The following is a 21,164-nucleotide window of genomic DNA, read 5'->3' on the forward strand; positions in this document are numbered from 1 at the left end:
AGTAGTGCACCTGCCTTTTGCACCAAACTCGATTTCACCTGGTCATGTATTAAAATTAACTGAAAATTGTTATGCACTCTTATTAGATTGTAACATTGACGTGCAAGCGTGCGTAGAGGTCACTTTCCGGTTGCCATGTGGTGTGGTTGAACAACGTACGTACATTCCGGACCGTAACTTCCGTGTTGGAAATCGAAAGCTGGCGATGAAGATGATTTAGTGGGGTCCATGTTGATTTTGTATTCCCAACTCTATGAGTTGGATCCTGATGCAAGCGAAGTTTTCCCATGTTCTAGTGTGTGACATATATCGACTATAGATAACTTAAATACTTGGTTTACGACATTCATTCTCATCAATACAAACTAATTACGAAGGAAAATGACCTAAATTCTTGTCGAGCTAAAATGCTACAATTTCAATAAAAAAAAATATAAATAAAATAAAGAACTGAGATAATTATGCAATCACAGAGTCATTTTTTTCGGTTCGGCTTGTTAAGAGTTCTCTTTTCTTTTAGACCAAACTTATTTTTAGACCGTCTCCTAAAACACCTGCTTCAATCACTTGCTTGTGATTACAGCCATTCCCTGAAAAGGGAGAGACGAGAGAAAGCGTCCCCCATCTGCTCTTGCTCCAACCTAACGCAATGCTAGGCTGCTTCATACGGGTGCGCTTCGCTCGGCCACATGATGAACATGTTTTGAACTAACTGCAGGTCGAGATTTAAAATAAAAACCACCACTGATCTTCACACTAATAAATAAAAATTTAATTGCAGTGTTCACATGGTTGCCAAACATGAATGAATCATGGACGAAAAGTGATACAAATACAGCCAATTTGTTTTAAAACAAAAGGAAGCGTGCCCGTCGTTGTTAGTTGTCACTGAGAATGGTAACATCCAAATAAAATAAGAAAATATTCCAAAATTCAAGGCTCCTTGCAACTTAACGCTTCCAACAACCAAACGGCAGCTTTGACTGATCATGTGTACCGTTATTGTACAATTCTGATTCAATAAAACAATGTCATTATTCACTATGGGGTCGTTCAGTGGTCAGAAACGAATTATAAGTCTTAGACATGTTATGACCTGATTCGATTTCTTACGCTGATGAATCGTACGATCGTAGTTAAAGGAAGGTTGAAATGCTTTTGTGAGTTTTCCTCTTTCCGAAAATATGAACTGCTATGAAAAAGCCACTAGATTTTTTTTTTTTAAAGAAAAAAAATAATACAATGTCACAATGTCACCATTTTTGGGAATGAACTCACTCAAATCAGAAAAATTAAAAATATTTTGAAGAAGTAAAAATCCCTGAGAGGAGAAAGCACGTGCACGCCGAACTCTTTCTTTGTTCAAATCAATACAACACAAACCCCTCTCTCTCTCTCTCTTCTTTCTCTCTCAAATTTTTTTTTTTCCGTGCACTTTTTCTCAACATTTTCTCAGAAAACCCAATTCACGAGAAACACACAGCCAGAGAGAGAGAAGGCCACATGACGTAGCAGAGAGAGAGAGAGGGCAGCACAGAAATCCCAATGCACCCATACAACCGGCTACCGAGTAGCGGACACAACAGCCCATCGCCGCCGACTTCGCCGCTCCGCTCGCCCCGGTTCCGACACGGCCGCTCCAAAGCGGGTGGTCGGTTCAACCAGCCGGGTCGGACCCTAATCCAGCGCATCGTCTGGAACCTCCTCTCCGTTCTAATCCGCCGCCAGGGCTTCTTCCTATTCGCCCCTCTCCTCTACATCTCCGGCATGCTCCTCTACATGGGCTCCGTCTCTTTCGAGGTCGTTCCCGTCATCTCACGTCGTCTCGCCCCCGGCTCCGTCTACCGCAGCCCCCAACTCTACGCCAAGCTCCGCCCCGAAATGGATGCCGATAACTCCTCTGCCGATGCGGTGCGTTCATCTCTTCCTTCATTCCTTCCTGATTTACGATTTGAGATCGTATTCAGAATACATGAATTCGAATTTCATTGAATCTGCTGTTTTGTTTATTATTCTACATAATTATTTAATGAGGAAATTTAAATCATTGATTACATTGGATATAGGATTGCTGGGCGTTCCAAATTGCTTAGTGATTAGTACTTAATCCGCCACACTACTTATTATTTAGCCAGGGATTTGAAATCCTGTGTAAATGGACTCTGGATTTGAACAGTCAATCTTCTAAGTTGCCATAGATAATCAAGCTAGTTACTGCAATCCTCCGGTGAACTATGCTGAAATTGAACTTATTACGATTGCATTTCGTGCTATTTAGTCATCTTAACCTTTGGGTCATACAACAAATAAGTAAATCACCATCAAGAGAAAATGCCGGGAATAGAAAAACTTCAAGATACTGCCCCTGTTACATGGGAAGCACTGTGTAGAAGTGGGCTACGAAGAAGTATTTCTTATCGATCTTTTTGAATATTCTTAGAGATCTTGGATTCTCTTGATGCGCTTATGACTTAGAATTCTATGGAGTAGGTTCCTCGTATATAATGCTACTTACTGACCCAATCAGATTCTTTGTAGATTTCAACTGTATGGAAACATTCCTATAGAAGCGGCGAGTGGAGACCGTGTGTAAACAAATCCTCTGGAGGTACGAGTTACCTCAACTAGTTCTTGCAATTTTATACATTGATAGCTGCTAGTACACTTTTTGAATTTCTATGTGTTCACAGCCTTCCTTTCTGATATTTTTCCCTACTGTAGCATTAAAATTTGTTGTCTTTACGTTTTAGTTTGGCATTATATGTTTCTTTCCATCTTCCTATAAGTTCTGAACTTGTAATGTGTTTATGCTTGTAGGTTTGGCTGAGTCAAATGGTTATATATACATTGAGGCAAATGGTGGTCTAAATCAGCAGAGGACTTCAGTAAGTTTGACTCCTCATCTTGTTGAGCGTTTCTTTTCTTGTTTAAGCTTGTGCTTTGCCTATTGCATACGGAAGATCATTCTTGTAACAACTTTCTTGACTTCATGCTGCATGGTTGTTGTTGATGCTTTCTAGATATGCAATGCAGTTGCTGTTGCAGGCTATCTTAATGCAACACTTGTAATTCCCAATTTTCACTTTCATAGCATCTGGAGAGATCCAAGGTTTGTCAGCACTTATCTCTTTTTTGGTTGTGTTTGTAGGATCAGAATGCTTAACCATGAATATCCATGTTTATTAACTTTCTCAGTATATTGAAATTTGCAACCAAATTATGAGGTACATAATCCTATTAAAAAAGGGAAAAGAATATGAGGTTCACAAGAAACAATGTGTGTTTTCAGCGTGTCGCCTATACATCTCGACTCAGGTTAACACTTCAGCTCAAAAGAAAACTGGAGGGGGGATAAAAGTGTAAAGATACATGATAAGATAGAAGGAATAAACTGACATAAGGTGCAATACAACTTTTTTTTTCTTCCTTTTGGGCTGGCAGGAACACTGCATTACAGATGTTTTGTTTATAGTGCTGCACCTTGCTTATCACCTCATAGTTTTTATTAGGAGGTTTCTGTTGAATAGGTACGAATATAGTATTTGATACTTCATTCTCATATAACTAGACTCTGATTTTCTTCTTCTTACTATTGTCCAGTAAATTCAGGGATATTTATGACGAAGATCATTTCATCAGTATGTTGGAAAATGATGTCCGCGTGGTTAACAAGATTCCTGAATATTTAATGGAACGCTTTGACCACAATATGACCAATGTTTACAACTTCAGAATAAAAGCATGGTCACCCATTGTGTATTATAAGGAAGCTGTTCTCCCAAAGCTACTTGAAGAAAAGTGAGTCAGAAAATCTTAAATCTTTAGTTGCCTTTAGTTATTTAAAGTTACTTTCGCATTTGTCGTCCTGCTAAATATTGTGCTAAAATGGTAACTTTGCATCAAATTAGATAGTTTGTGTGCAGGTAGAGGTTTTAAATTTCAACCTCAACCTACCAGCCCCTCTGAATCTGATGTTCTTGGGTTGGACACTTTTGGCTATGTGTTTTCTATCAATCAAAATTCTGCTTGGCAGATGAGGTTTCCGGGGTTGAGGCGCAATAAACTTGTTCTTGATCTTAACTTTATTAGTGGCCATCAATCATTGATTCATTATTTGTATGTTGTTTTATTACTATTTTTAATGGGATCCAGTAACTATACTTAAAAAGTTTTTGTTCTCGGCATTGAACTAATATGGATTGTTATACACTTCGTTATATCGATTGCATATTCTAGGGATGCTTTTATTTCCATATCTTTTTTTATGATCGGACATATTCATCCATCATCAATTTTGTCAATGGGTGTGGCAAGATTCAAGCAATGCATGTATAAAATGATGCTTAATGATGATTACATTTGTGGATGAAACAGGGTTATACGGATTTCTCCTTTTGCAAATCGATTATCATTTGATTCTCCTCCTGCTGTCCAACGGCTAAGATGCTTGGCAAATTATGAAGCTTTAAAGTTTTCAAGTCCTATACTATCTTTGGGAGAAGATTTGGTTGCAAGAATGAAAGAGCGCAGCACAAATTATGGTGGAAAATATATTTCTGTTCATCTTCGGTTTGAGGAGGTTTGTCTTGATCAACTAGAAGTGTGGCATTGTAATTGACTTTTTTATCACCTCATGAAGAAGATATTATATTTCTTTCTCAAGTGGAACTACTGCTATCCTATTTGCAGGACATGGTTGCATTCTCTTGCTGTGTTTTCGATGGTGGAGAGCAAGAAAATGAAGATATGAAAGCAGCAAGGGAAAGAGGTTGGAGAGGGAAATTTACCAAACCTGGCAGGGTTATACGTCCTGGAGCAATCAGGATTAATGGAAAATGCCCCCTCACTCCCTTAGAGGTATAACTTTTGCTTTTGGGTAGTTCTTGATGGCATGTTTAATTACAAACTGAACTTCTTATTGACAAACGGCAAAAAAGTTCTGCATGAATTCCAATTGAGCATGTAAATTTCATATTCGAGTTGAGCAACATAGGAGATGGTTACCCCTCCCTTATCCATTGTGTCATTCTTCTATTGGAACCCAGAATAGGAGGCACCTGCATTGCAAGGCAGCCTATGCCATTGTGCCATGATGCCATCTGCCAGCTGGGGTCCCGAGCAACTGTTTTTTTTCTTTTGTTTTGTCGAGATTATTATTTACTTCGGAAAGATTTTATGACTTTATAAGTTTCTGTTGTATTTCTTGATATGACTAGTTTATTATTTCTTTTTCTATGTCACCTAATCAGGTTGGCTTGATGCTTAGGGGAATGGGTTTTGATAAGAACACATTTATATATTTGGCATCGGAAAGATATATAATGCTGAGAAGACAATGGCCCCATTACTGGAAATGTTTCCTAATTTGCAGACAAAAGAGATGCTAGCGTCAGATGAAGAGCTTGCTCCATTCAAGGTCCAAATAGTTTTATTCTGTTTTGTTCTACCCTCTCTGCAGTCTGGTATAATACCATTGTTCTGACTTTGAGTTACTGCTACTAGAATTATTCTTCCAGGATGGCTGCGATAGATTACACTGTTTGTCTTCATAGTGAGGTATTTGTGACAACTCAAGGGGGGAACTTTCCCCATTTCTTGATCGGACACAGAAGATACTTGTATGGTGGACACTCAAAGACTATCAGGCCCGACAAGCGGAAGCTAGCATTACTCTTTGATAATCCAAAAATTGGGTATGTATGCATGACTTTAGCTGCTAGTTTAGTTTCTGTTTGGGTCACTCTAGTTTAGTTTCATTAAAAACGCATCTTCATATGTATTGATGATATTTGTGTCAGGGCCTTTCTTTTATGGGTGTTGCGGCAGTAGGCAGGAAATGAGAAGTGATGTTATGGTTCTGGCTGTAGCAGTCAATTAAGAATAGATGAAAATACATTATGGACTCATGCGTTTGAGTTATATGAACAAAAATGTCTCGGACACCAAAGTAAACTTTGTGATGAATGTTTAACTTCAATTTTCCTTAATTTCTATATGTACCTATGATGTTGGACTTCAGTAGGGTTACCAAAGTGTTCATAGTTGGCTGTTTGTGCGAAGTTTTTAGTGACTAATTAGAATGAAATGAGTCGTCATCAACAATGGTGACATGAATATTGAAAAATCGTTTCTCACTATTAACATTCTTCAACATACACAGAAGTAACGTTTCTTGGTTTTGTTGTTCATTCCTCAGATGGAAGACCTTCAGGCGTCACCTGCTGGGCATGAGGACCCATAGTGATTCAAAGGGCTTTGAGCTCAAGAGGCCAAATGACTCGATATATTCCTTCCCATGCCCTGATTGTATGTGCCGCACAAACAAGACAGAAGGTTCAAGAGCAGCATCAGCTACATGATTTTGCTTGAAGATGCTTGTGATCACGTGAGCACACCTTACTGCTGACTCTCCTTTTGTGTTGCTATTCTTTCATTTTTTCCCCCTCCGTCCTGACGTGTAGAGGCATACACCAATTTTGGGAGATACAAGGAATTTGTTGGAGGTCACATTTGCCTAATTACTTACCCGGGATTGTACGGTGAAGAAGTTGGATGATTTTGTATATGATGTCAGAAGACAAGGTAGCGAGACACCAATCCTTTCATCACAAGAGTTTCCCGGTGTTTGACGGAGCATTGTTTCATATCTGCAGCTGCTGTATTTGACAAGCTGTGCACTGACAGATCACATTCCTTTCACACCCTGGTTTGGCCATGCATGTAGATTAGTTAGAGTTTGATCTGCAAGTGCAAATAGGGTCAGGTTGGATAATTTTTGTACGTTTATCCAAGATCAGGGTATTCGATTTGATTTTGATTCTTTTTTTACTGTGTTCTTTCGGGGTTTCATACATGTATCTTTGCCTGATCTCTATCCCCTTCCGTAGAAGTTTTAGTGTCGTTACTGTCGCTCCCAGGATATGTACTCATCAGTATATACATTAATTTTTGTGATCTAGGGAGCTTCAATGTATTTAGTTTGGCTTCAAATTTTTTGAAATTGCAGTGTGTTTCGTTTTCTTTTCTTCTGGCCAGAGCTAGTGCTCTGTTTTCTTTCTTTACTTGTGTATTCTTTGGACTTGCGTTTCCGGTCATGACCAATCTGCAACGGGCCAGTAGAAAAGTTAAAATATATGACAATGCGTAATTGACTTATCTATCGGTGTTGTTTCAATAAGCATTTTATGGGAATGGGATTCGGATCACGGAAATGTGGAGATTTTCTCCATCACACCACTTTCAGACGGCAGAACGTGATTTGATCCAGTTTTTCCGTTGGTAAGGATTTATTTTGCTCGCCTGACCCAAAATTGGCGAGGGTCAACGGTAAAACCCAATTTGGTATATGGCGATTTACTACCGTGACAAAAAATAACAGGTCCTTTTTTGTTTTAATAACAAATAATTTAACCTACTAATATTAACGTTTCGTAAGAAAAAAAAAATTGGTAAAACCCCACTGGAGATATAATTCGTCAGTTTTTTGTATCTCAGCATTGAAGATACTCTTAACTATAAATTACTTGAATTTGTATTCTTTGTTGGTAAAATTATAAGAAACTGTCAACACAATATTATCATATTCCACAATAAAATTATTGAGGTCTTGATTATTTTTTTTCACATTATATTACGTGATTGACTTCAAGATTCCATATTTCTAGTTTTTCGTGTCAAACAAATTCATGTTTGTCAGATATTTTTTTTGTTTTTAACAAACGATGAGATATTAAAAAAATAAAAAGGATATTTCCTTTTTCCTTCGATCTTATCGGAAGAGTAAATTTGACAACCCCGCGAGAATATATATAGAATCCAAGATTGCACGTTTTTATAGATACAAAAGATCACAGCACAGAGGACCGGAGGACATTACGGTCGGTCAGCTCCGAAACGCCTCCAAAAGCTTCCAACGTTTGACGACCTGTTTGCTTGCCCCTCTCAGTCTCAGACGCCATGGGAATCGTCGGAAATCTCAGTCCTGACCAGCTCCAGACCTTCCACTCCCAAGGTAACCAAACCAAACCAAAACCTTAATTAATTAAGCTCCTAATTACCTCGTATTATCCTAAGAAAACGCGAACACTTGTTAGCTTTGGGTTTTGACTTGGGGAATTGTTGTTAATGTTTTGTGGTTACGCAGGTTATCTTGTCATGGAATCGTTTGCGAGCGCGGAGGACATCGAGGCCATGAGGAGCAGAATGGACCAATTGCTCCAAGACTTTGACTGCTCTTCCACCGCCTCTATTTTCTCCACCAAGAACCAGGTTTCTCTTTTTTTTTTTTTTTTTTTTTTTTTTTTTTCAATTATAATTATAATTAATTAGTTAATTTAATGTTTTTTTTCATAATTTTTAGTTATTTGTATATGTTTCTCTGTAATTATATCTTCCCTTTTTAATTATATTTTACAGCAACAGACTACTGATAATTACTTCTATGATAGCGTCGACAACATTTCGTTTTTCTTCGAAGGTATCATTTATGTTTCAGTGTTCGATAACCTCGAAACCATTTACTTTGATTCCTGTTTGTATGTTGTTTTTCCTTTCTTTGTTAAAAAAAAGATTGAATTTTTAAGTAACTTTGTTCCAATTAGTGAAATTGAACACTCAGTTAGCACAGCTTAAAATGTTGGGACTTGTTAATTTTGGCAGAGAAAGCCTTTGGGAGTGATGGAGAACTGCAACAGCCGAAGGAACTTTCGATTAACAAGGTTGGCCATGGTAAGCTCTAAACCACTTTCACAAACCCCTTAGTTTTCTCTTTATCGTAGAAGTTGTAGAAATGGATTGTAGTTTTTGTCTTTGCGTTTTTAACTCGAACTAAGATTGTTAATCGTGTGGTCTGTTGGTGCAGCGTTACATGAGCTCGATCCAGTATTTAAAAGGATCACGTATTCTGAGAAAATTTCAGGCTTGTTCTCCTCCTTGGGTTACAAAAGGCCCATTGTCATTCAGTCTATGTACATTTTCAAGGTATTACGTCTTCTCTTGTGTTTAATGCTTTGTTCTTCGGCTTTTATAATTTTTATATTGATAAAGACTTAAGTCCATTTGGATGAAAGGGTTGTTTTCTGACAATAAGGCTAATTGGTCGAAAGAACCCTACAAACATTAGGCACAATGCATTTAGAATGACTATGTACAATTTAGATTGGTATGGAGGCTTGTATATGTATACTGGTATTCGTGGTCGCAGATGGGGGACACTTGATCGACATTTCTATACACTTATATGAAAACATATGCATTTAAAAATATGCGTTCAAAAGTTTTTACACAGATATGCACAAACATAATCAGGGAAAGGAAAGGGGTAAGACTTAATCGGCATTCCTGCCTCACCCCTCCTTGAGCAAGTTTTTTTATTTTTTTATCTTATTGGGACTAGGTCTACAATGCAATATCACTTGTGTCTATGAAACGGTGAAATTAGCAATATTATCATTTGAAGGCAAATAAGTCCCTGCTAAACCTTGATTGCATGATTTTAAGTTGTTATAGTTTTGAATTTAATTGTGTTCGAGAGATTGGTTATGTTAATATATCTATACTGGTATGTTTTTCTTTGAGTATGCACAAACTAATCCGTAAGAATATTGTTGGCAGCAACCAGGAATCGGAGGTGAGGTAGTGCCACATCAGGATAATTCATTTCTTTATACCGATCCACCAACTTGCACAGGGTTGTGGCTGGCTTTAGAAGATGCAACAATAACGAATGGCTGCCTATGGGCTATTCCTGGATCTCAAAAGAGTAATATTCTCAACCTCCACCTCTTCTTTACTATTTCTTCCCTAAAATACGTCTTTGCCTATTTTAATTTTCTGCATACGAGCTGGAAAGGCTTTGAAATTGTTTGGTTCGGTCTAGTAATACTTTCTTGTAATTGGTCTTTATGTTGTTTTACAGATGGGCTTGTACGACGGTTCATTAGAGGAGAAGACGGTGTGACCTTTGATCGGCCTTCCCCTGTGTATGATCAAAAAGATTTTATTCCCATCGAAGTGAAAGCTGGGTCTTTAGTTGTTATTCACGGTGATCTTATTCATCAAAGGTCAGTTCAAATAAGCTGGGTCTTTAGTTGTTATTCATGGTGATCCTTTAAATTTTTATCCATAGTTGGGTGGTCTAAAGAGCCTATTTTTGCCTGTTTTTCTGTCAAATGTTTGAACTGCAGTTTCGAGAATCAGTCCTCGAAATCAAGGCATGCGTACAGCTTGCATGTGGTGGATACCGATGGCTGCAAATGGTCAAAAGATAATTGGTAATTACATCTTGCGTTGTAGAATCACTGAGCTTTACCCTTCGTCGTAGGAATTACTTGTAAACTCTACATCTTTTCTGGTTGCGTTGTAGAATCACTGAGCTTTATTTTGTTTGTTAATTAGAGAAACACCATAGGGCTCGTGTGGTGTCTAGGATTCTAACTTATCATTTCCTTGAGTATCGCCTACCGCTGAAGTCTGAACTGAATTATTCTAAAGAATGTGCATGGTCTTATGTTTAACCAGGATCAGGAGAAAAGTGGAGCCAGAGCCTCTCTATGTATCTTCTTTGACCTAAAACTTGCTCTGTAGATCTGTTACACAATGCCGCAATGATCCTCAAGCAGAGCCATCTACTTTGAGGTATTCCGTATTCGAAGTTCCTCCTGTGAACAGCTACATCTATAAGGTCCATAAGGGGGTTGTCGAGAAGAAATTCGATAAACGCTGAGCCATTTGTTTCTTTAGATGAATAAAGCTGAGCCATTTATCATTGTAATCAATAATTTTCTCTTGCTTTTTCAGGTGTGGACTGTTAAGTTAATAGTACATTGTATGAAAATTAGTTTAAAACTGTACCTCCGCATATGAACAGCTTAGCGGTATATTGCTTGCTTTGTATGACAACCGTCCATTGGTCTCTCTCTTCCTTCAGAAAATGATTTCTGCACACCTATTTATTGGAGCGGGAAAATTCGAATCCTCCAACAATAATCTTGTAGTCTTGTTGAGAAGCATGACGCACGTTCTATGATTGGGGGAGGAAGGGTTACCGGCAAGACTCACGTTCTATGATTCCTTTTCCGACCCGTCGGTTTGGTTGGCTAATTGGCTTTTTATAGCCACTCATGTCTTTGGTCTCCAAGTTCCACTTCATATTTCTCCATGTTCAATGTTCCATGGAAGTGCTTGATCATGTTTCTTTGTTCTAGTCTCGCTTCCCACGTCTACAATTCACGGGTAATATCATATTACCGGTTCAGTTCGACTTGTAAATGGCAAATTACTGAACCGGTTCAAACCAAAAGCGATGTTTTATAGCTTTTTTTTTAGGGAACTTAACGAAAAGCTCCTGGTGCTGTTAATTTTAACGAAAAATCACATTTTTACACTAAAAAATTTAATGTTGATACTATTCACTTTACCTTTTATTTTGTCCTTATCGTTAAAACTCAAAGTTTCTAAGTTATTTTCATTAATTTTTTGTTTTTTTGTTTTACTTAGTCCGGTCCAGTTTTAACGGCTGGAACCCAAAAAGGTCATACGTAGGTTTGGCAAGTGGGAATCCTATTTGCATGGCAATTTTAAAATTATTAGTTAATATAATTACATAAATATGTGCGCTGAACCATTTATCAAGTTGTTCGGACTTTCTCAGACAACCCTCGTAACCATATGATTTTACCTAGATATCAACTAAATAATAATTCCGGCCGCATTCCGAAAAATATTCCGAAAAATGATAAGGTTGGATCGACAAATTTGTAGCTAGCCTACTAGCCAGGTCTTCTATCTGTTTGAATGATAGCTACTCCAGAAGCTTATTGCAGGTGCCAACACCGATGGCTGCAGCAATGTGCCACGCAGCATGAAGGAACGGAGTCTGAGGAAACACGTCGTCGGCAAAGAACAGCACGCCTCCCAGTAGTGACGACATCTTATGTACAGTGTGTGCCATTCTTAGCTCAGGATCTTTCAATGCTCTCTTGGCGAATGCTACCTGGAAAATAAAACAACGGGTGATGAGGAAAGCGGGAAACAATTTTAGCAGAAAGAGCGAGGAGCTTACGTAAACTTTTCACGTTACCTATGCCTACTTCCATATATCAGGTTTCCTGATTTGTCAAGCTTCAGTGCACAACGCAGAGTTGTAGACACTAGACTCTATAAATGCATTAAAAGAGCAGTTTTTTCAAATCCTAAATGTCGTGATCGGCTGGTTTTACCTATTACTCGCTGAGCACGCAGCATTTCCGACAAGGGTGACACTAACGAGAGTCATGAAATTGATAACGAACGGTGGTTAAATCTTAAAAGTTACCTCCATCATTCCAGTATGAACAGCTGAAACCATCAGAGGCTGGAAGGGTAAACATAATGCAGAAGCTGCCATCAGCAATTTTGGGTTTTCATTTCTGAGGGCTCTTGACAGGCACTGCAAAAATATGAGTTGATCAATTTCGATTACATGCCTAAGCGAGCAACTGAGCAACTTTAGAGATACAACCAATAATTCGTACAATTAATGACACACTGGCGAGGCATAATCCATGTAAACATGCCAAAGATGAGTCTGAGCATATACAAATTAATCGTAGCGCTTCTTCGGATAAACAACCAACGCTTATTTTGTGGAGTTTTTATCTGACTTACTACTGTTGTTGTGGCTATCATTGTATAGTCGGCCCATCTTAAATACTTCCTTAGTTTTCCTCTCGAAGAATGATATAAACTTGAGGCGACTCCAACTCCAATTAATGAATTAGCATATAGCTTGGTACTTAGATTCTTCCTGTTTCCCGGAGGAGGATAAATTCAATTAGACCTGATGTATCAGTAAGAATATGTCTGTGTCTATCAACTGACTTGCAAAAAAGTATTACCTTGGGGAGTGGATTCCAAGAACTATGAAAGGAAGTGAAGTGAGCACATTCACGACTGTTTCTGCAACACTCTGATCACCTAATAAAATGGGAAAAAATGTAAGCAGTTATGTGTTTGTCATGCAAGAAATCGGATTGCAAATCAGATGAAGATGAAAACAAATTCTTTTATATCTAAAATACCTTGAACGCAGCAGCCCTGGATGGGCTTCAAACAAGGCGGTCTTTGCTGCCACACTCGCCTGGAGAACATGTAGACAAAGTTAATTGTGGTGGAATTTCGCTTCTATATATAACTGAATGTAGCACGACTTCAAGACTGCGGAAATTCATCACAATTATCTTAAACTAATATTACTCATCGCTTAGTCTTGTATCGTTGATGAGAACCATGCATAATCCAAAATATTATTAGCGTACGTTGATAAACAAGTCTCATTGATTAGATTTCTCACTCACTGCATAAAAAGCTGCTGATTTGCTCCAATCGCTGAGCTTCCACAAGTTGAGTGAGAAAGGTCCACAGTTTCAGTAGTCTCTTCTGATTCAAACCGTGAACAGGGCACCACATGCACCCCATGCATGCCCTCTAGGGCTCTACTCGGGTTCAATGCACTTTGGGAACTCATAATTTTTTCTGGAATACCTTTTGCCAGCAATCACTTGCTGGAAAATGTCGGAGGAATCGTGCTGACAGCAAGCCAATATACTGCTTAAAAGAGCACCACTACAAAACAGCAGCATTATTTCCACAAATTAAGAGCAGAAAAAATCATAATGTTGAGCAATCACTGAAGCTACAAATCAAACGTGCATTAAAAAGAAAAGCACGAATCTTTTGATTCCAAAGAGATTTTTATCTGGTTTTGATCCCTATGCTGTTCTTAGAGGGCTCCGTTCAGTCTTTTACATGATTTTTTTTTTTTTTTTTTTTTTTTTGGTTTTGTTCTTTAACTCGAACTGTCGATGGCGTGAGATCACCTTGTGCAAACACTTGATTTACAGCTAAAGGTTCATGTAGCATGTAGTAGTTTAAGAGAGGGTTTGCGGCGATACGCTTTAACTACTGTTCAAGGTTCAAGGAAGACAACGTAAAGTTTTTCTTTTACCCTGCAAATTAATCTAAACATGTAAACTAGACCCTGACAAGCTATCCTGGTGCATGTTTCTAAGTTGTACTGCTACAATCTGCAATAAATCAAACCGAACCAGGCAGAAACCTGAATGTACGCTAAGTCCGGTCCAAAAATACTAAAAAACCGAAATCACCCACAAGTTCAGGTAACCGTCCGGCCCAGAATTTACTTGTAGTAGTGCTACATGCAAGAAAGTTGGATCAATTCAATCAAGCAGGAATTTTTAAATCTGAGCAGCAATTGTGGTTTGCTACGCAACTATCAGAGGGTGGGTATGCCCTACTAAATCAAGAACTCGGCGCATGCTTATTGTGACCTCAGCACGAGGTGATAATGAGTCTCTCACCCACTCGACTTAAGTACTCATACAACCATTCACTTTAATCAAGTTTGAGCAAATGTGGTTAGAGGTGCAATGATGTCATCACAAATCCAACATAACCGGGCAGCCCGGAAGCAGAAAGAAATTCAGTGTGTCAAGTCATTAATTACAAAGCAAGCAAGCCACCAACGGTCACATTAAAACATCACAGAAAATTGTACTACCGAAACAGAGAACGAGAGAGCGAGAGAACCTGGGTCGAATTGGTGGAGCTGAGACAGAAGATGAGGGGGGTTGGGTGTAAATAAAGCGAAATGAAGGGATTTAAATATAAAAGGGAAAAGAGGAAGGGGAGTTGAGTTGGAACTTGGAGGAAGGAGACAGGGGAAGAAGATGCGCATCTCCCCTCCTAAATTCTAAATTCTAATTTGCTGCGCATATTCCCCAATTCCTATCAAAAGGTTCTTTCCTTCCAAACTAAAATTCTAATTTCTTTGATTAAAAATGGTGTTTTAGTCAAGATAATTTTTTAGATTGTCATAACTCATAATTTTGATATTTGAGATTTAAAATCGGTACGAGTGGTCTTGAATTGTTTATTATCAATCATTTTGGTCATTTTTTAAACAAAAATCCCTCAACTTAAAGGAGATTTTTCACGGAATAACCAAAATGATTGAGGCGGACAATCTCAGAGATGACTTGTATCGATTTTAAATCTCATATACCAAAGTGAGAAGTTATATCAATCTCATGAATCATTTTTGTTAAAAAACCATTAAAATATACCAAAATTCTAATTTCTTTTAAGCAATAAGAAAGCCAAGGGCGGCAAGTTATTTTTGCAGTGTTTTGTTGCTCGTCTCTTCTCTCAACTTTGTTATTGTTTTTTCTTAATACAAAAATATATACTAAGTCAAGAGTGTAGGAATAAATTAGTTCGGACATAGATCCTCTCCGGATCCATGCATCCTAATCCTAGAGATCCTCTCTGGATTGATGGATCCCTAGGATTAGGATGCATGGATCCAAAGAGGATCCATGTCCAATTAGTTCGATGTTGTTATTCATAAGATTTAAATTTAAGTTTTTTGATACATTAATATTATCTATACTAAAGGATGAGAAAATGAGTTAGACCTCAAAATAGGCTAGCCATAATAATCTGTATTAAATTTGTGTTTGACGAGAGTCGCATTCAAAACTTGTACGAGCAATTTCTTATTCCATTTTCTTTTCAAATTAAAACTTTATTTGATAATTTGTTTTGCTTCTTAATTTTAAAATTGTCACAATTTTTTTCTGGTCAAACAATAAATTTGTTATATTAAATGTTAAATTAGCAGTTGATAGGGTTCAATCCCACCGTGGTGGAAGGATAACATCCCTCTCAACCGGTAAAATTCTCAAACAAATATCTGTTTTCAGAAAATAAAAAATTTGTAATTCTCAAACAATCTGTTTTTAATTTTCAAATGATAACTAATAAATATTATATAGATAGAGAGTTTACTCCACGTCCAAATAGTGGGCCTCACTCCTCAGACGGAACATAGCAGAGAGAGAGAGAGAGAGAGAGAGAGAGAGAGAGAGAGAGAGAGATTGTGAGCCCCACAACCTGACTCGGGAAAAAAGGTCTCCTCAATGCAACGTTGGGCTGCATTCGACGCCCAGATACAGAATCCAGGCCCTAGGCCCGCTAAGCATTGGCTCGTTCTGATATTGGGCTACCTAGCCATGTTCACGGTGAGCCCACAGTTGCATGATTGTGTTCCTCTTGCATCTGTATAATTTGTGTGTATTAATTAACTAAATAATCATTATTAGTAAATTAAGTAACAATTAACAATCAGATCAAGATTCAAGACGTTTTACATTTTTTTTTTGTTGACTCCATTTCTTTGAAATTAATATCATATTATCTGTAAGATATGATCATGGATTCATGGAGGTGGACTTGTCTTTCGCAGCTAAGTTTAGCTGTCATTCTTAAATTGGTGATTTTCGGGTTAGCTGTGCTGGTCAACATTTCTCTGCCTACTCAAATTTGTATTTACATTTAAATATCATCACACGGTTTCAAATGAAGAGTCGACATCCTCTTTAGATCTCTGTGTTTGGAGTCTAAAGATCTGGAAATTTGGATCGTTGAAGAGAGAAAATAGTGATACAGATCCTTAGTTTGTAAGAGATGGATTAGTGAAATAGACTACTAAGGATTGTAAAATTTAAAATAAGTGATCCAAATCTCCTTGCCGGTCGGTTCCGGAGAGATCTCAATTCTCAAATGATGGCTATGATAAAGACAAACGCATACAACTTGTCATGAAGGGCAAAGAGTTGAAGCATAATAAGAGAATTGTAAAATCATCTAATTAGAGATAGAGATTCAGAGAAATTAGTACAGCCCTAGCTACATACTAAAAAGAAAGAAAAAAAAAATATTTGCGTCACAATCAATTGATAAACCATGAGGCGGTAAAACGACCGAGTTTTACTATTTTCTTAATAATTGTAATGTGATATTTGAACTTGAGATATTGTTTAACGTTACAGAAAGAAGTACTACTATATTAATAACATGTTTCCTTGTTCGTAATCCATGATAATAATTGAATTAATGAGGAATTAGAATTGGAATTCACATTAAAGTTGTTTACTAATCTATCTCAATTTGGAGTAAGAATAATATTGATTGTATATAAGTTGTTTATTGATTTCTCTCAATCAATTTTCAAACTACTTTGATTACTAAAAGGCTTTTTAGCCAAAATAGTTCCTAAGATTTGCATAACTCCTCACTTTGGTCCCTAAGATTTGAAATCAATAGAATTGGTCCCTGAGTTTGTCCACCATCAATCATTTTGGTCATTCATTGAAAATCTCCATCAAATAAGAATAAAATGACCAAAATAGCCTTAATTTTTGTCAAATCATTATGGCCTATTGTTTGTTAAATCAAGGGTATATTTGTTATTTTGATTCTTATTTAACATAATTTTGCATTGGAATGACCAAAATGATTTATGGTGAATAATCTTAGGGACCACTTCTATTGATTTTAAATCTCAGAGACCAAAATGAGGAGTTATGCAAATCTTAGAGACCATTTTGGCTAAAAAGCCTTACTAAAATGTTCTTTTTATTTTAGGTAAGCTTGGAAGTTTAGGAATAATACAAGGATAAAGTAGATAAAAAATGAATTTCTAATGTGTTGTTTATTCAAAAATTAGAATCCCACTTCCTAGCCGATCAAGAATCGAGTTCCCCCAAAATTAGAAATTGAATCCGATTTCTGATATTGTATAAGCTCCATTTTTACTTTCATTCCTGTATAATTCATAAACACAAAGACTGGTAATCGAGGTCCAACATTTTATTTCCTCATTAGTAAACATAGCATAAGATGAGCTAGTTGGTTTATTACAAGGCTCCATATTTTTTTTTCCACATTGCTAGATTAGGTTTGAAAATGTTCCGGGGACAACGGCTATTAATACAGGACAGTCCTACACCGTCTCCAAGTCCAAGCCAGCAGCATATATGAGAAACATTATAAATATGTATATTATATATAAAAAAACATTAAAACACACAAAAAACCAAACAGATACCGAAAAGCAAAGCAAAGAAAAAAAAATCAAATCAAAGCGGAGGTGAGCGGTGGTGGGGTGAGTAAAAGGTGCAGACTCCCAAGTCTCTCAGTCTCAGAAGAGACGATGAAATAAGAAAATATAAGAAGGTTCCAGGAATCAAGGGTCAAGCTCATGTGCCTTTAGACCCACAAGACAAGGAAAATCCAACAAGCACCAAAAGGTTTTAAGCTTTTTTCTGTTTCCCTCTTCTCCTTCACTGAAAGTCACTGCCAAAAAAAGCTACTTTTCCCAGAAGTAGTACTTCTACTTGCACTGCATTTTTTGTTTTTTAAGTTTTGTTAGTCTTTGGCATTTTTTACAACATTTTTAGTTGGTGCAATGAGAGCTGCCAGAGAAGCTGGAACAAGAAGAGGAAGCAGAAATGGTCGTGGAGAAGCTAGAAGCATTGCGACTTTCGTCTTCTGGCTCGTTTTAATTTTTGCTCAAACCAGTAATTTGGTGGTTTTTGCCAGTACTACTACTACTAGTACTATTCACGACGATGGGTGGACTGGCCGGATAATGAGTTCGCCGCCGCGGAAAGCACGATTTCTGGGCAAGGTATCATTTTATGCACCTTCGAACAGTCCATCTCACCATGTTCATCATCTTCCGGCGACCAACGGTGACCCGGACAAGCTATACGGAGAAGACAAGAGAATAGTTCATACAGGTCCAAACCCTCTTCACAACTAATTAATATCGAAATCAATTACCTTTTTTATTTCGATATTAGTGGTTGTGTGGTTAGGGTTTACTTTGTCGCTGGGCGGCCGCTGCGGCTGCCGTTGCTGCTCCTCCTCTTGTGTATTCCAGTACGTACTACTGCTAGCTTAGCTATAGGTAGCTAGCTAGATTTTTCATCAACTGAAACTGTGTAACATCTTTATGTCATCAGTTTTTTTTTTTTTTTTCCTTTAATTTTTGTTGTTTCTGAGGTAGAAAGAATGAGAGCATGACTTTAGCCTTTTCCGGTAGGGTTTGATGATTAGGGGTTATGGGCAGAGAAGCAAATGCTGAGAATAGTAAGAGGAAGGAAAACAAAAATTGGAAGGGCTAGCGTTAATAATGCTCTTGTTTTCTTTTTGCAGTGACTCATAAAATTGTTCTTACTTACCCTTTCTCTCTCTACCTTCTGTATATTTAGAAATTCTTTTAATTTGTGAGAGAGCTTCAATTCATTGCTGTCCCTAGTTATTATATATTTTTTTGTCCTCTTTAATTTTGTTCGTGTCGTGGTTCAGAGCTTCCCATAACCCTAGACATAATTCACAATGTTGCAGCACAGAATGTATAGCTATAGAGTCAAATCTTAGCTAGAATGTGAATGCCTTTTGGATAAAGTCTATAGTGTTGGATTTAGGGCTTCTTGTTTTTTATGCAAAAAATACTAAACCCATGAACTTCTAAACTGTAAACTAAATGGGGAAATGATTGCCACATTTGTGTATTTCTGTCTTTTAATTCTTCTTTGACGTATTCAAATTAAAGATTAGAAATGAATTGAAATATGCGTAAAAAGACATAAGATGAAAATAATATATATCGTGTATAGTTCTATAGTTAGCCAAATCCGAAGTTCCAATTAGAGGAATTTCACCCATTGCCAAAGACTTCTCTATTTATCTTAGTGCTTATTCTCCATGATTATGCATGTTACGCAGGGTTTGCAATATATTTAGACCTAATCACCCAGCACTGATTCAAAGCACGACCATGACCACTGGTCTAAAGACATCTAGTATTCAACCTGCTAGGGCAAAACATGAACGTCTAATAATGAGCCACGTGGGCAAGTAGGGGCATGGCTCATGTGGTTGCAAGTCCTTCGAAATAAATATGGGCTGGGAATTGGACAATTTTTGATTGATTGTTCCTAGATCTGCATTTGACTTAAATGCGTCATTTTTTTTTTATTTTTGCCCTCATAGAGGATGCCTGTTTTTATGGGCCAACACGCTTCCTCAGTATTTAGGGTGCTATTCCCCCAACATGTATTAATGGTGCTGAAGGTTTTTTTGCCTGGAACAGTCATCGGGGCACTCCCCCATTTTTCACACTTCCAAAAGCCACCACCCATTCCTTGGAAAGAAACTTGCAAAGAGGAACTCCGACCACGTCATTTGTGCGAAGATGTGAAGTTAAAGTTGTATATCACTGGAAAGTTAAAAAGCATACATATATGGGCAACGTAACTTAGGTCACTTTTTTTTTCTTTTTTTTTTCTTTTCTAAAAAGCATTACACGCTAATTAGTTTTGAGGTGAGAATAGCTTCTATCGACATAAAACTTTTTACATTTTGATCTCATTTGACCTCACGTTTGTTCTATCTAATGCGAGAGTTGTCCTAGAACTATAATCCACACAATAATAAATGTTTCAACTATGTATTTGTATTTAAGCTTAACCCTCGCTATTGGCGTTGGCGCTTTTTCTTTACATAAAAAAAGGGAAATAGAGCTTTTGCCTGTCAGACCACCTCTCTCTTTTTTTACTTTTACTTTGAATATGATTTTTATTTTGTTGTGCTTAAACAACACCGTAGCCGTCTGCAACAGTAACTACAATAGTGGAGGCAAGGTAAGCCAATTCTCTCGACATTGGGTCAATATGGAGATTCAAGATCTGAAGAGCTCAAATTAAAGCCATGAAACAAGTAGCTACTCCTACTACTGCAATTGGGAGGGGTATGGCTAAAATCCTTGCTCCGGTGGATGGAGTTGATCTTAGGTTTTCGCAGCTCATAGATGTTTCGACAAAAAGATGAGAGTAAGGCAGCTTCTATTTCCTTTTTTTTTTTTCTAAGCGGATCTGGGCGTGATGATGTCAAGAAAGAGCCACGTCACCTAGAAGTGAACCTGAATAGCAAGTGGAAGGGTGCCCCTCCCCGATCTCAAGAACTCGAGGAGGTCAGACCTAGAGTTTTAGGACAACTCTTGTTGCCTTGTTTAGTAGGGGCGCACTTGTTAGATTTGAATTTAAGGGCAGCCACACTGGTGGTACTTTAGATGCATCTTTTAACTTAAGCTTTGCATAATGGAGTATTAGTTGTTCCCTCAATGTTTTCAATGTCACCTGTGGACAAAACAAAGTTCAAGTTCTCAAGGTTAGATCCACAATTAAACAAAGCCATGGAAACTTCCTTGGAATTGAGTTTGTGTAGAAAACTAAGAGCCCGCAAACCCAAAATTGGCC

General features: G+C 37.6%; 3 protein-coding genes across 4 annotated transcripts; 2 read left to right on the forward strand and 1 right to left on the reverse strand.

The window, feature by feature from the left end:
- The first annotated feature begins 1,545 nt into the window (after window positions 1-1,545).
- On the forward strand, window positions 1,546-7,024 carry LOC103943016 (protein ESMERALDA 1). Its single transcript, XM_009353205.3, is given in 11 exon segments — window positions 1,546-1,911; window positions 2,539-2,608; window positions 2,818-2,885; window positions 3,021-3,109; window positions 3,601-3,798; window positions 4,375-4,579; window positions 4,690-4,857; window positions 5,250-5,304; window positions 5,307-5,416; window positions 5,503-5,693; window positions 6,197-7,024. Coding segments are annotated over 11 exon segments (1,683 nt in total). The 3' UTR covers window positions 6,360-7,024.
- A 737-nt stretch (window positions 7,025-7,761) lies between these two features.
- LOC103943015 (phytanoyl-CoA dioxygenase) lies at window positions 7,762-10,914 on the forward strand. The gene is made up of 9 exons (XM_048584673.1): window positions 7,762-8,011; window positions 8,144-8,268; window positions 8,416-8,476; window positions 8,659-8,727; window positions 8,861-8,979; window positions 9,613-9,760; window positions 9,917-10,061; window positions 10,185-10,271; window positions 10,519-10,914. Exons 1-9 carry the CDS (start codon window positions 7,957-7,959, stop codon window positions 10,568-10,570), a joined length of 861 nt encoding a protein of 286 aa, XP_048440630.1. The 5' UTR covers window positions 7,762-7,956; the 3' UTR covers window positions 10,571-10,914.
- Window positions 10,915-11,543: 629 nt separating this feature from the next.
- LOC103943014 lies at window positions 11,544-14,733 on the reverse strand. 2 transcript variants are annotated; one of them, XM_009353200.3, is made up of 7 exons: window positions 14,587-14,733; window positions 13,335-13,602; window positions 13,059-13,117; window positions 12,876-12,954; window positions 12,646-12,784; window positions 12,314-12,427; window positions 11,544-11,992 (listed from the first exon to the last, which is right to left on the reverse strand). In XM_009353200.3, the coding sequence occupies exons 2-7, from the start codon at window positions 13,502-13,504 to the stop codon at window positions 11,801-11,803; spliced, it is 753 nt and encodes a 250-aa protein (XP_009351475.2). In that variant the 5' UTR covers window positions 13,505-13,602; window positions 14,587-14,733; the 3' UTR covers window positions 11,544-11,800. The 2 variants fall into 2 exon arrangements, with proteins under 2 accessions (XP_009351475.2, XP_048440831.1); XM_048584874.1 differs by having other exon boundaries at window positions 13,335-14,723.
- Window positions 14,734-21,164: the final 6,431 nt, after the last annotated feature.

The sequence above is a fragment of a genome, unplaced genomic scaffold (genome assembly GCF_019419815.1).
Source record: "Pyrus x bretschneideri cultivar Hongxiangsu unplaced genomic scaffold, Pyrus_bretschneideri_v1 Contig22, whole genome shotgun sequence".
Taxonomy (NCBI): Eukaryota; Viridiplantae; Streptophyta; class Magnoliopsida; order Rosales; family Rosaceae; genus Pyrus; species Pyrus x bretschneideri.